Source organism: Carcharhinus amblyrhynchos, chromosome 23, assembly GCF_965287045.1.
Source record: "Carcharhinus amblyrhynchos chromosome 23, sCarAmb.v2.hapA, whole genome shotgun sequence".
Lineage (NCBI taxonomy): Eukaryota > Metazoa > Chordata > Chondrichthyes > Carcharhiniformes > Carcharhinidae > Carcharhinus > Carcharhinus amblyrhynchos.
Genome location: NC_137346.1, coordinates 8,445,976 through 8,460,929, shown reverse-complemented (window position 1 = coordinate 8,460,929; position 14,954 = coordinate 8,445,976). Strand labels below are relative to the sequence as shown.

The 14,954-nt window shown below is 40.6% G+C and overlaps 1 protein-coding gene across 1 annotated transcript in view; it reads left to right on the top strand.

Moving 5' to 3' along the window:
- rpa1 (replication protein A1) overlaps positions 1-14,954 on the top strand; it is a 62,035-nt gene that overhangs the window by 30,321 nt on the left and 16,760 nt on the right. The window contains exons 8-12 of the mRNA XM_080210795.1: positions 601-703; positions 6,703-6,771; positions 9,883-10,075; positions 10,955-11,094; positions 12,920-13,068. Coding sequence (XP_080066921.1) covers positions 601-703; positions 6,703-6,771; positions 9,883-10,075; positions 10,955-11,094; positions 12,920-13,068 — 654 coding nt within the window. The remainder of the gene's footprint in view (positions 1-600; positions 704-6,702; positions 6,772-9,882; positions 10,076-10,954; positions 11,095-12,919; positions 13,069-14,954) is intronic.

Genomic DNA, 14,954 nt, shown 5'->3' with positions numbered 1-14,954 from the left:
AGAATGTTTCTGAATGTTAATAGAGCTCTGTCAGGAATGTCACCACTGACTGAGTTTGACCTGGCCTTGGGGAATTTTCAGACGAGCAAATAAAATGGGTGATTTTCCAAACGTAAATAGTCAGACCAAACAAAATTGAAGATGATCAGACCTCAGATTTGTTTGTCTACTCAGGTTCTCCCTTAGGCTGGGAGAATTGAGGGAGAAACATTGGCTGAGCAAAGTATCCGCCGCCCCCCCCCCCCCAATCTCCCTTTTTGCAGTTGCTCACGGCATCTTAAATGCACATAAGTATTACAAGAGAGATTGTTCATGGGTAACTTTGAAGAAAGTTTCCAAATTGTGCAAGGCACAAAAGGAACAAATCTGTTTTGTTTCCTGGGGACAAGTCCCGCTTCTCTTTCACTGATCACATTAATCCTTTTGCCATGTTTCACAAGTAACAAAACATTTTAGAATATTCTACAAATTGATTTTTGCCTGTCATGCCAAGAGTATTAACAAGGTTGTTAGGTATAATCTCTGCTCAGAGTCTATTCTGTTGAATTGGCTTAAGTTTTGAAATAAAAAGGCTCTATTAAATCTCTCCTTTTTCCCCAGGTGGACAATCCGGGCTCGTGTTACCAATAAGAGTCAGATTAGAACATGGAGCAACTCCCGTGGAGAGGGAAAGCTATTTTCCATTGAGCTGCTGGATGAGAGTGTAGGAATCTCTTTTTCTCTGCAATCAGTTTTGTGCTTTGTTTGCTCACCACTAGGAGGTGGTCCCAATAAACTGCTGCTTATTTAGCAAAGCGTGTGCTGGTCAGGAGGGGGCAGTCTTCAGTTACTGCTTAGCTGGGTCTTGAGGGAGATCTTTCTACATGGTGGCCAAACCAATCCATCTTTACTTGGACTCTTTATTCTTGGAGCATTTTTAACTTATTGATTGAATTGATGGACTTATTTTTTTAAACCTTTTTAAAATTGCGTATTGATTTGTTTTAATTTTTTTATTACCCATGTTTATTATTAAGGCTTTTTGAGAAAAAAAATCCAATATGGTATTTAAAATGATTTGTTGGTAATAGTTTTTGAAATACTTGTTTGTATGTTAGAGCACCATGCAGGCCAGAGATTTCACAACCCGGCACCAGACTGTCCCGTCATTTCTGAAGACCTGCCATAACCTGATGTTCCTGCGGTCTGCACAGCCAGTACTTATCCAACATTAGGTTTCAGGCCACCCTGATTATTGCACTTAACGGAGGGATTTAGAGCATCTCTCTAATTGAGTTGACAAACCACCTTCCAGATATCATTTTCATATTGTCATGCCAAAAATATCTGCAAAACAAAATCGAAGAATCTTGTTAGCTGATCCAGCGCTGCTGCCTACCTGTTAACGTTCTCTGAAAGCTTGAGTGAGCAAGCGGAATTTCTGTTTCCCTGGTAATTTTGAATATAATTTTAGCAGCTGCAAAGATTGTCACAATTAAATAGTTACACTATGCAAATTATGCTTTTAACCCTTTTTCCAATGTTGGAACGGTTTCCATTAATGTAATTCGTAATGACTCTTTAGCGCTGTTTTCTAATGAGGAGGCTGGTGAATTATTTCCAGCTGCTGGGTGTTCTGTTGAGTTGTGTGAGAATGTTTTATCTGACCATCAGTTCAGAGTGCACAGGTGGGTCAGAGGAATGTGATCCTTTGTAAGCTGCATGTGTGCATCACATGAAAGAGCAACATGAAAAAAAATTCAGATGCAGCTTTAAACAAAGATGTAACTATTAGAAAATGAAGTTTCTTTAAAAAAAATTATGTACTTTTTTTTGGCCTCTCCCCAAGATGCTAACTCACTAAGTGTTGTATATGAACACTTGCCCTTTTAGTACCTCAACCAATCACTTAAAGGAAAGAAAATTGATTGAGTACTCGAGGGGAACAAATTTTGTGAGGCTACTGAGATAGAATGGGGTAGTGGGAGTGATAGGATTGCTCAACAGAGAGCCAGTATGGGGTTCATGGGTCAAATGGCTGCCTGTGCCATAACAATGCCTCTCTGACTCTAGAGGTGACTCTAAAGGAGGCTTTTTTGATCATGGGAGACATCACAGCTGTTTTCAGTGCTGATGTTGTCCTAGATATGAAAGAGGAAAAATGCCAATTTGTTCCCCCGCCCTACCATCCCATCTCGGAGTTTTGAGATTATTTTGCATATGGTGCAACTGCAGAGGTGAACTAACTCTACTGACTCAACAGAATCTGCCATGCATGGCTCATACGTTATCTGTGTAAATGCTTAGTCATCACTTGTGTCAGTCATAATGCAGAATTATAAGAGCAGTTTCATAAATAGGCCATTGAGCTTGTCGTGTCCATGCTAGCTCTTTGCAAGAGGAATACATCTTGTCCCAGTCCCCTGTTCTTTTCCTGTAGTCCTGCAGATGTTTCTCCTAGGATAATTATCCAGTTCTTTACCAATCTTCAACTCCTGACCTGCCACAAAAAGCAGCTAATCAGGTTAGGCATTGGAATCCCGCATGAACTTCCTGACAGGAAGCTCCAGTTCCAGGTATCTAAATTAGGCTGACGGTGGTTAGCACTGCTGTATCACAGCACCACGGACCTGGGTTTGATTCCAGCCTTGTGTGACTGTGTGGAATTTGCACGTTCTCGTCATGCCTCCATGGGACTTCCTCCTGATGGGCAGAAACCAGGGCATAGTCCAAAGCTGTGCAAGTTAGGTGGATTGGCCATGCTAAGTTGTCCTAAAGATGTGTAGGTTAGGGGGATTAGCAGGGTAACTATGTGGGGTTACAGGGATAGGGCAGGGAGTGGGCCTTGCTAAGATGCTGTGACGGAGAATCAGTGCACCCTGGGCTGAATGAATGGTCTCCTCTGCACTGTAGGGATTCGGTGAGTCTCAGGACAGTGATGGATTGGCTGATGTCTTAAACTGCCAGTCTGCCAGATCATCTTTTCTGTGCTAACAGCTAAAATAAGGAATAAGGTCCCACAGTAAAGTTCTGAGGATGGATTTATTGGTCTGTGTAATTTGGGTGTCCTTTGGTAGTTAAAGTTTGTGAAACATTCTGGCAACACTTCAGTTTTTTTGGCCACATTTTTAAAATTTAAATAAAACTCCATTATTCTATGTCAAGGTTTAAAAGAAAATGGCCATTGAACAAATCAATTAGTAAATGATGATATGCAGCTTATGAAGTTGGTGGTGAGACTCCAGTCAGTGCACATTGCCATGGTAACATGCTGGCATGGCAAGATATATAGCTGTGGCCTTACCTGTTGAAAAGATCAGCAAGCTGCACTGACTTGTAGTCCTGGAGCTCTGGGGCTCCTGGCTGGAGAGAGAGCACAGTTTCAACAGCACAGCAGCTGAAAGTGGGCTGGCAGTCAAGCTGTTACTCAGGCATGACTGTCCTTTGATTTTTTTTTTCCTCCATGTTTACCCAACCATAGGAAATGCTGGGGCTTCTGTATCTTGCAGTAAAACATGAAAAGAACAATAATCCAACCCATATCCCACTCATGCTGGTGCTGAGTGCTCTAATTGTTAATGACTGTGTGGCCCAGATGGAGTTCTTCCTGTCAGTATCCCATGTCTACACTATGTACTGTGCAGTTATAACTATCATGAGAAAGGCTGAGCATCTCTGTAAATGAGAAGGGTGACCAAAGACAGATCTTTTAATTCATGAGTTGTTTGATAGGGTGGATATAGAGAAGTACCTATAGGTGGACAGATGAGGTAGGAACATAAGAACTAAGAGCAGGCATAGGCCATCTGGCCTGTTGAGTCTGCTCTGCCGTTCAATAAGATCATGGCTGATTTTTTTTTTGTGGACTCATCTTCACTTACATCCGTTCACCATAACCCTTAATTCCTTTGTTCAAAAATTGATCTATCCTTGCCTTAAAAACAATGAGGTAGTCTCAACTGCTTCACCAGACAGGGAATTCCACAGATTCACAACCCTTTGGGCGAAGAAGTTCCTCCTCAACTCAGTCCTAAATCTGCTTCCCCTTATTTTGAGGCTATGCCCCAAGTTCTAGTTTCACCTGCCAGTGGAAACAACTTCCCTGCTTCTATGTTATCTATTCCCTTCATGATCTTATGTTTCTATAAGATCTTCCCTCATTCTTCTGAATTCCAGTGAGTATAGCCCCAGTCTCTACTGAGTCAGTGACTGAATCTGGGGTTATAAATAATCATAGAATCCCTACAGTACAGAAAGAGGCCATTCGTCCCATTGAATCTGTACCAGCAACAATCCCTCCCAGGCCCCCCCAACCCCTCATATTTATTTTGTTAATCCCCCTGATACTAGGGGGCAATTTAGCATGGCCAGTCAACCTAACCCCCACATCTTTGGACTGTGGGAGGATTGAAGCATCTGGAAGAAACCCATTCAGACACGGGGAGAATGTGTGTGGAGTTTGCACAATCACCTGAGGCCGGAATTGAATCCAGGTCTCTGGTGCTGGGGTGGTAGCAGTAACCACTGTGCTGCCACAGAGATGAGACTCACTGATAAAACCATTAGTGAATTCAGAAGAAACTCAACTCCATTGTCCAGAGGATGATGAGAATGTGGGAAACTCACTACCACATGTAACAAAGCTTGTAGTACAGGTGCATTTACAGTGAATCTAGTGAACCACACAAAGTGAGAAAGCAACAGAAGAATAAATGGGTAGAGCAGGATGAAGAGGATTGAGGTAGAAGCATGTGAAACATTAAGAGTACAGAATGGTTGGGCTGAATGGATGTAATGGCCCAAGTAAAAACGTCACTCAAAGCAGGAGTTTGATTTGTCACTTCCAGTTTAGAGTCCCAGTATCGCAACTTTAAAGCTTTAGATTGTTTTCGGTGCATTCACAGCATATTTTGGCAACATTTTTAATTAGTAATATGGGACAAAAAAAACCCACCTACCGGTAGAGTAGGCACTTAGTTAATAGTGCAGATCACGATCTCCATTTAAGTAGCTGACTGAAGAACCTAAAGGAATTATATAGAATATATTTTGTACCTGGCTCTCTAGAATTCCAATAATTTTGTCTTTATTAAACTGAGGGGTTTACATAAATTATGTATGGTCTTGCTGGGTCACCTAATCACAAAATATAACACTGCAATGAATTATCCAGCGTAGTCTGTCATTTCCTGTTGTGATTTGAATATTGGCACATACAAGGTAAGAGGATCTAGAGCATAACCGTAGTATTTCTATTTGGAAGACAGCTCTGAGGGGAATAATCCTTATTACAGTGTTAGATTTTGGAATTTAGACTGCAGCGTTTTGATTAATATAAGATAAAACGGTTGTCATGATTACTGTTCATTGAATTCACAATGCACAAGCCAACCATTTGGTCTGTGCTACTGTTTATATTTCCGAAGACTCAGTCTAATCATCTCTTTTCGCTACTCTCACATTCTTCTTTTCACTACTCTCACATTCTTCTTTTCCCTTCTCCATTGTGTCTATCAAACCTCCCCTCATGCCTTAAATTTATCTGTTTCATCCACTCCATGTGGTAGCAATGTCTATAGTTTGACCAGAGGGTAAAGCAATTCCCCCAAAGTAATTTGCTTTAACCTGCCTTTCAGTTACATTGCTATATTTCTTTTTACTCTGGCCTTACCATTTCTCTGACTGACATCAGTTTGATCCATCTATAATTGCAGTACTCTTTATTCTACATCCATATGTTATCATCACATGACTGCTGATTTTTGCATCTGCAAATTCATTAATTTTCCTTTGTGCCTGCAGCAAATTTTTATCTGTTGCCATTGGCACCATTATATCCCAACACTTTTCCTCTTGTTACTTGTGTGTAATATCCTTGCCATACCTGGGTGATGTTTTAAAAGTATGATCTTTCTTTTGGCCTTTTTGATATTCTTATATGCGAAAGAAACGTTGATTTGGATCTGTACAATCCAGTGATCTGCTTTCTACAATAAAGGGCTGCCTTTTCTCCATCTTAAATAAAAGCTTTGAACATGAAATTCCACTTAGCTTAAATCTGAAATGTGCTTTTACTTTACTTGGCAGGATCAGTGAGTATCAAATTATGGATCTTGTGTTTCGAAATTGGTGCATGTCAATTTTTCAATTTTTTTGTAAAATCATTTGTATTTCTTACTGATTACTTTTTCCACAGATATGCTGCGCGCAAGTGTCTTTTTTCTGTTCTTGTTAATTTCTTCAGATAATCAGGAGATGTTTGGTTGAAAGAACAGTAATATCTGAAATAGATTCCACTGTACTGCTTGTTAAAATACAATGAACTTTCATTTAAAAAGTTAATGGAAGCAATTTGTCTCAAAGCTGACTACTTAATGGAAGAGTTTGGCAGCATTGATTTTTCAATGAATTATCCTAAGCATAAAAAGCATAAGTTAGACTGTCCCACTGACACACAATTGGAACATAGTTTTTCACCTGCGATTTCTCTGCACAGTAATTTCTTGATCTCAGCTGAGACCCTCTGGGATAGTTCCTGATAGAGAAACTGTATTCTTAACTCAGATTGGGAGGAACACGGGGCAACAATGAAATGGAGTACTGCTTAGCCTGCTGGAGGCTATTGATAACTGCAGTAAATGTTAATTCATTTTGATCTTAATGCAGAAATCTTCCTTAACTAGATGTAGAATTCCTATTGATTTGAATTGCTTTGTTTTGCAGGGTGAAATTAGAGCCACAGTTTTCACGGAGCAGGTGGATAAGTACTTCCCACTTATAGAATTAAATAAGGTAAAGAGACCCACGTTATTCTGCAGAAATTCATTGAAATATGAAAGGATTGCTGACTCGTCACTAAGCTGTGTTCTTAAAATATCAGTATGAACTCAGAGGTATTACATAATGTATGATTTCGTGTAGAGAAACTGCAGATTGAAGAATCGGTGGTGTGGTATATAGTATATAATGACCATTTAACAGCATGGTGATTAATCCCCTTGATTAATGAGGAAATCAGGCATTATGGGGAAAAGACAGGAGAATGGGGAAGAGAAAAATATCAGCCATGATTGAATGGAGGAGTGGACTCAATGGGCCAAATGGCCTAATTCTGCTCCTATGTCTTATGGTTGAAGTTAAGATTGTGGGTGAAGTTTTGATAATGTACCTCTGTCTGCATTGGAGTCCTTATTCAAATTAAAGTAAAAATCTAAATTACAAAAGATCTTGCATCCATGTACTTGTCGGTCAACATTTTCATTGTGACCCAAGTCCACATTTGTAATGAAAACTATCTTTTCAATGCTGTAATTGCAACCTCTTGCCAGTGGAAGTGCTTCAGTTCCAACGGTGGCAAGAGGATTTAACATAGAACACAACACTACAGCACAAACAGGCCCTTCGGCCACAAGTTGCGCCAATCACATCCATAGCTAATCAAGCCATAGAACTATCTGTAACTCCCAATCCCATGTACTCATCCAGAAGTCTTTTAAAAGACCCCAGCGAGCTTGCCTCTACCACCACCGACGGCAGCCGATTCCACTCACTCACCACCCTCTGAGTGAAAAACTTACCCCTAACATCTCCTCTGTACTTGCTTCCCAGCACCTTAAACCTGTGTCCTCTTGTAGCGACCATTTCAGCCCCATCTATTCGTCTCAACATTTTATAAACCTCTATCAGGTCACCTCTCAACCTTTGTCTCTCCAGGGAGAAGAGACCTAGCTCCCTCAACCTATCTTCATAAGGTATGCCTCCCAATCCAGGCAACACCCTTGTAAATCTCCTCTGCACCCTCTCAATAGCTTCCACATCCTTCCTGTAGTGAGGTGACCAGAACTGCGCACAGTACTGTGTTTTTTCAAAGTTTTGAAAAATCAGAGTTTTTGTAATGGCTGCTTATGTTATAACTATGAACCTTCAAATTTACAGTGGAAATATAAAGGCAGAATATGTGACTTGGAAATGATGAATGAATTGCACACCATGGTCCAGTTGCTTCCTAACTTGGTTTTACCTGTTTTTTTAATTCCTTGTATGCGATTGACTAAAATCCTTATTTCTTGGAATAATGTGTTGACATTTACTTTAAAAAGTGGGGCATTTTTCAGTGAAGTTAATGCAGATCCAAGAGCTTTTCAGAATTTTAAAAGGTTTTGAGAGGACAAATAGTGGTAGATTGGTTCCACAAGCATTGCATGGGTAACAGAAGGGACTAATCAGAGGGTTATTAGCACCAGATGCATGAAGGAGGTAGTTCATAGAAACCCTACACTGCATAAGGAGGCCATTCGGCCCATTTGGTCTGCACCAACCACAATCCCACCCAGGCCCTATCCCTATAACTCCACATATTTACCCTGTTAATCCCTCTACCTTACACATCCCAGGACACTGGGGGGCAATTTAGCATGGCCAATAACCTAACTCGCGCATCTTTGGACTGTGGGAGGAAACCGAAGCACCCAGAAGACACGGAGTATGTGCAGTATCCACACACAGTGACCCATACTGGGAATGGAACCCAGGACCCTGGTAGTTGCTTTTGGATTAAGACTTATCATTTCAAATGAGTCTCATTAAGCATGTGAAAAGGGAGAATATAGATGCTTTATTTTTATTCATTCATGGGAAGTGAATGTTGCTGACGTGGTGGGATTTTGAGTCATGCTTCCTGATCATTAATCTAGGCCTCCTGGTTACTAATCCAGTAATAACCACTATACTGCTGTATCCTTTAAATATTATTAGAATAGATATTTCCATTTGATACAGGCAGAATGAGCCAATAACACCTGAGCATGTAAGTTTGATCCCTGACTGAAGTATTAATTTTAAAATTAATTGCTATTTCAATTGTAAAGTCAAAGACAAAATTGAAAGAAGTTGTCTATTATACCAATTTTGTTGAAAGCCATAGATTATTAAGGAAATGTCTCAGATCTCAAGTTTGTCCAGAGTCCATGTATTTTCTGGTTAACCATTGTTTGACAGTGAAAAATAATGAGATGGTAGTCAACATGATGCAACATTATGTTGTGGAGAGGTCACTGCTTGGCGTTTTGTTTTTCTTTGTTATCACTGCAGCTTTGGATGAGGATCAGGATTTGGCACACTGAAGAGCTTTGATTGTAGGAGCGGGAGTAAGCCATTCAGCTCTCCAATTTTTTTTATTTGTTCATGGGATCTGAGCATCACTGGCTGGGCCAGCATTTATTGCCCATCCCTAATTGCCCTGTAATTGATTGGCTTGCTAGGCCATTTTGGAGGGGCAGTTCAGAGTCAATCACATTGCTGTGGGTCTGGAGTCACATATAGGCCAGACCCCAGGGAAGGAGGGCAGATTTCCATCCCTCAATGACATTACTGAATCAGATGGGTTTTTATGACAGTCGACAGTGGTTTCATGGTCACTATTAGACTTTTAATTCTAGATTTTTATTCAATTCAGATTTCAACATTTGCTGTGGTGGGATTGGAACCTGAGACCCTAGTGCATTACTCTGGTCTCTGGATTGCTAGTCCATTGATAATACCACTGTGCCATTGCCTCCCCATATTTAATGGATTAAGACGGGTGTCTTCATTGAACTTTTCTGTTTTGTCTCTGGGAATGGTCGTCTTAGCCAGAGGCACGTGAGAATTGGGAGGAAGTGCAAAGGCTCTTCCAGAAAAAAATTGCAAGAAGTGGAGCCTGCACTAAATGATGTGAATAGTTCTGGTCAGCTGGTGCATATGTCAACGTTGCTATTAAGCTGCTTTATTTATGACCCACATGTGGAGGTTTGTACGGACTCTAAATTTAAGATTTGATACAGGAAGGCAGGGAGAAGATATGCACCTTCACCAGTGATATAAAAAGCAGTTGAGTAAAATGCTGCTTCTGCTTTGTCATTCCAGGTATATTATGTGTCAAAGGGAACATTGAAGACAGCCAATAAACAGTATACATCTGTGAAGAATGATTATGAAATGACTTTTAATAATGACACCACCGTGATCCCTTGTGATGATGTGGATGATTTGCCCACAGTCCAGTTTGAATTTGTACCAATAGATCAACTAGAAAACAAGAACAAAGACACAATGCTTGGTGAGAGACTTTTGGGGGAAATTTAATGCAGAGCTGAAATTTGCAATATACAGTACTGTTTTTGGTCACTGGATGGTGCTGTCAGGAAACAAGTTTAAAGGGAATGCGTTGGCTGCCTCACCTTGTTCTTTACTAGCACAACTTCTGTTCGTTGCAAAGTAGATTAAAGTGGTATACGGTAATTTGGCTGCTTTTGTCTGTGTGACAAAATAAGGAACTCCTCCAAAACATGTTTTAAAGAGCATAAGGGGCCTGATCTGCCATTTATTAAGATTGTGGCTGATCCTCGACGCAAGCTTCACTTTCCTGCCAGTTTCCCATGTCCATATATCCCCTTAGAGTCCAAAATGTATTAATTTCAGACTTGAACGTGTGTAACAACTCAGCATTTTTTCTTAGAAAAAGAGCAGTGTAACTTAAAATTGTACTTAAAACAGGGCGGCACAGTAGCACAGTGGTTAGCATTGCTGCTTCACAGCGTCAGGGACCTGGGTTGGGTTCCCAACTTGGGTCACTGTGTGGAGTTTGCACATTCTCCCCGTGTCTGCGTGAGTTTCCTCTAGATGCTCCGGTTTCCTCCCGCATTCTGGAGGATGTGCTGGTTGGATGCATTGGCCCGAACAGCTGGCGACTAGGGGAATTTCACAGTAACTTGGTTCCAGTGTTAATGTAAGCTGCACTTTTAACTAATAAATAAACTTTTTTTTTGAAACTTTGGGACAAGTAGCTTTAAACCTAAATTGTTCCTGGGCCACTAAACCTGTCCTTGTACCAAACTTTCCAAACTTTAAACTTGTGGCTATTTGTGCCCTTGTTCTATCCTAATGCATATATCCTTTTAGAATTTGTATTAGTCACCTTTAAATGTTTCTTTTCCAGATGTTATTGGAATCTGCAAGTCATTTGATGATGTCACTAAAATAACAGTGAGATCAAACAATCGAGAAGTATCCAAGAGAAATGTTAATCTGCTGGATATGAGTGGGAAAATTGTCAGTACAACACTGTGGGGTGAAGATGTAAGCATTTTTAAAAATTTTTAATCAGAAATTTTTAGGTTGAATAAATCAAAGTTTAGCTATACTCTAATTTATGTGCATTTTCTTGCCGCAGACCTTATGCCTAGTTATATTGGCTGTAGACTGAATTCTGCGAACTATGGATAATTCTGTGCCGCTGCCTTCAGGAGGGAAGCGCTGGGTTGCCAGCTTTCTGATCATGGCTTGCACCAATACTGTTCACAAGTTGGAGATGCAGTGGTGCAATATTGGTGCAAGATACAGATAAAACCAGCAGCTTCTTATTGTTCCATCTACCTCTTCCTTGGGTCTTCACCTTAGACAGAGTTGTCCAACTATTAATTGTCCTTTTTATGTGTGCCTAAGAATATGTGCATCCTGTCCTAAATCAGTTTAGGGTCCTGTATCCCCAAGTCATCCAATAATGTATCCAAATCAGTTCAGCCTTAATTTTGTGTATTGCACCTAATCTTATAAGCTTTGTGGTGCAGAATTCCATGCAATTGAAACAGATGAATATTAAACCAGCTTACAGTATCAGGACAAATATGTTCATTTCTTGGGTAGTAATGGTGGGCTTTCAAATTGAGCATGCAAAGTCAAAATTTTCTGGTAGCAATTTGAAGCATCACGGATTGTGAAAGACTTGCAACAGCGCTTGACTACGTAAGGAGGTTGGATAGGCAAAAAGTAAGGTAAAGTCACCATAGTCCCAGATGACTATAGGCTGCTCTTCCCTTTTGAGGGGGAAGAGCTGATTGGTGGTGATTTTACCTGAGGATCACCACATCTCAGGCATGGATTGAGAAAATGGGCCTTCATGAATAACCTCAACTAGTACGGGAGTTGAACCCATGTTTTTGGCATCGCTCTGCGTCCAGTCAGTGGAGCATTTGTAGGTATTGTTACCAGGACTGGATATTTTAATAAATTGAATTTAAATTTCACCAGCTGCTGTGGTGGGATTTGAGCTTGTGTTTCCAGAACATTAGCCTGGGCCTCTGAATTACTAGTCCAGTGACATTACCAACCTGTTACAGTCTTCCCCCTTGGTATGGAAATGCTTAAGTCATTACAGATGGTGATGCAAATTAATAAGGCAGTAATGCAACCAAAATCTCTTGGCTTTGTTACTGGAACAGTAGAATATAAAGGTAATCAAGTAATTGTGGACTTGTTAGTCTGCAGTATGCTGGTTACAACATCCTCCCTCCTATGACAATGTAGATCCCCTCAGTATGGATGAGCGATTACAATTGCAAGAATTGAGACCCTCAAAGTTTATGTTGGTGTATACATTGATGAACTGTTTGCACTGATGAATGAGATTGTAAGAAGGGCACTAATTTTAAAATACTCAAGTGAAAAGTAGAAAATAAATTATTGTTGGTTTGAATCTGGAATCTTCTGTCTCTCACCAATGAAAGTGTACGTAGATTTACTTTTAAGCGTGTTAGATAACTGCCTAAAAAGTGGAGTATTAAAAGGTCTTCAACTGCGAGAAGTGAGGATCTGAAGAGTGACGAGATGCCTGTTTCTATTTCTGTTTCAATAATAACATATTGAATGTTATTTGATTGGTTGTATCTGATTCCTGAAGTGGCAAGTTTGTGATTTCTGATTGTACATTTATAGTAGCAAGGTGCTTGTGCTGCAGGGAGGAGAAATTATCGTAGGAGCTACCTTAGGCCATTTTATCACCGCTGGGGCCTGTGTCAAGGCCAGCGATGACAGAGACCCTAGAACCGGTGCTAGAGAATCCTGAAACAGTTGTTTTAAATGAGCTTTAGCCACCATTGATTCTTTCTTGTTTTTCTGTTTCTAGGCTGAGAAGTTTGATGGATCACAGCAGCCAGTGGTGGCTATTAAAGGAGCCCGGCTTTCAGATTTTGGTGGCCGATCCCTATCTGTTTTGTCATCCAGCACCGTATTGATTAACCCCGATATTCCAGAGGCTTTTAAACTGAGAGCATGGTGCGTTAAGATTGTGATTTGTTTTGTCCCCACTTTCTGAAACTTACAGATGTACAGTGTTTAAATTTTAAATCTTAAATGTGGTGCCCATTCAGGAGCTACAGTGCAACTGCTAACAGCGTCAGGGACCCGAGTTCGATTCCTGGCATGGGTCCCCGTCTGTGGCGTTTGCACATTCTTCCCCTGCATGGGTTTCCCCCCACAGTCCGAAAGACATGCTGGTTAGGTGCATTGGCCATGCTAAATTCTCCTTCAGTGTACCTGAAAAGCGCAGTGTGTGGTAACTGGGATATTTTCAGAGTAACGTCACTGCAGTGTTAATAAGAACATAAGAAATAGGAGCAGGAGTAGGCCATCCAGCCCTTCGAGCCTGCCCCACCATTCAATAAGATCATGGCTGATCTGTTGTGGCTCAGTTCCACTTTCCCGCCCTCTCCCCATAACCCTTAATCCCCTCTCCTATCAAAAACCCATCAACCCGCGTCTTAAAAATATTTAGCGAGGCAGCCTCCACCACTTCAACGGGCAGAGAATTCCAGAGATTCACCACCCTTTGAGTGAAGAAGTTCCTCCTCAACTCTGTTCTAAACCGCCCCCCTTTTATCTTGAGGCTCTGCCCCCTAGTCCTACTGTCTTTTTTGAGCGGGAAGAGTCTTTCCACCTCTATCCTATCCATCCCATTCATCATCTTATACGTCTCAATGAGATCTCCCCTCATTCTTCTAAACTCACAAAACAAAATAAACTTTAAATTATGTCTGCACACCTCTCAAAAATCTTTCTTGTAGTTTTATAGGATTCCTATCTTTGCACCAGGTCTTCAATTCTAATATAAATTGAATCTGGAATATGACTCAGTTTGAGCTGTAAGCACCTGATTTCTGCAAACTTAGTGCTGATGTAATGATGAAACTGTTTCACACAGATGCTATAATGAACATGTGATTGCCAGTATTTACCAGTGCTCTGATGAGGCTCTGAATATACATAACTTATCTACCCCTCAGAAAGTTAAAGAATAAATTGTGTCCCCCTACCTTGTTGCTGTTGGATGTCAGAAATGTAAGCAGATCGCGTGCATATTTTTCCATGCGGTGCACAAACTCTTAACTACAGCTGTTGAAAACCATTCATACATTCAAAAAGTTATTAGTGTCACAAGTAGGCTTACATTAAGACTGCAATGAAGTTACTGTGAAAATCCCCTAGTCACCACAGTTCGATGCCTGTTCGGGTGCGCTGAGGGCAAATTTAGCATGACCAATGCCCATAACTGTAGCTCCTGAATTGCCATATTGCTATTAGTGACTTCTATATTTGAAGATGAAGCAGCATTGCAGTCATTATGAAGATTTTGAATGTCTTTTATGCAGTATAAAATTAATTGTCAAGGTATGTGTACCTGCCTTACTGGCCTCAGACCTTCATCCTCAGGCGTTCACAAGGTAAACAGAGGTTGTTTTCCCTGGGTAAGGAATGTAGAGCTCTGGGTCATAATTTTAGGATAAGGAGCCAATCATTTAGGATTGAGAGGAGAAATTTCTTGACTGATGAGAATCAAGGGTTGTGAATCTTTGGAATTCAACTCTTATAAGGCACAGAAGTGGGCTGTGGATGTATATTCATCATTGAATATATTTAAGGCTGAGACAAATTTGCTTTGATTTCATTTATTATTTGATTTATTATTACATGTATTAGCATACAGTGAAAAGTATTGTTCCTTGCACGCTGTACAGATAAAGTTTACTGTTTATAGAGAAGGAAAGGAGAGAGTGCAGAATGTAGTGTTACAGTTAGAGAAAGATCAACTTAATGCAAGACAGGTCCATTCAAAAGTCTGATGGCAGCAGGGAAGACACTGTTCTTGAATCGGCTGGTACGTA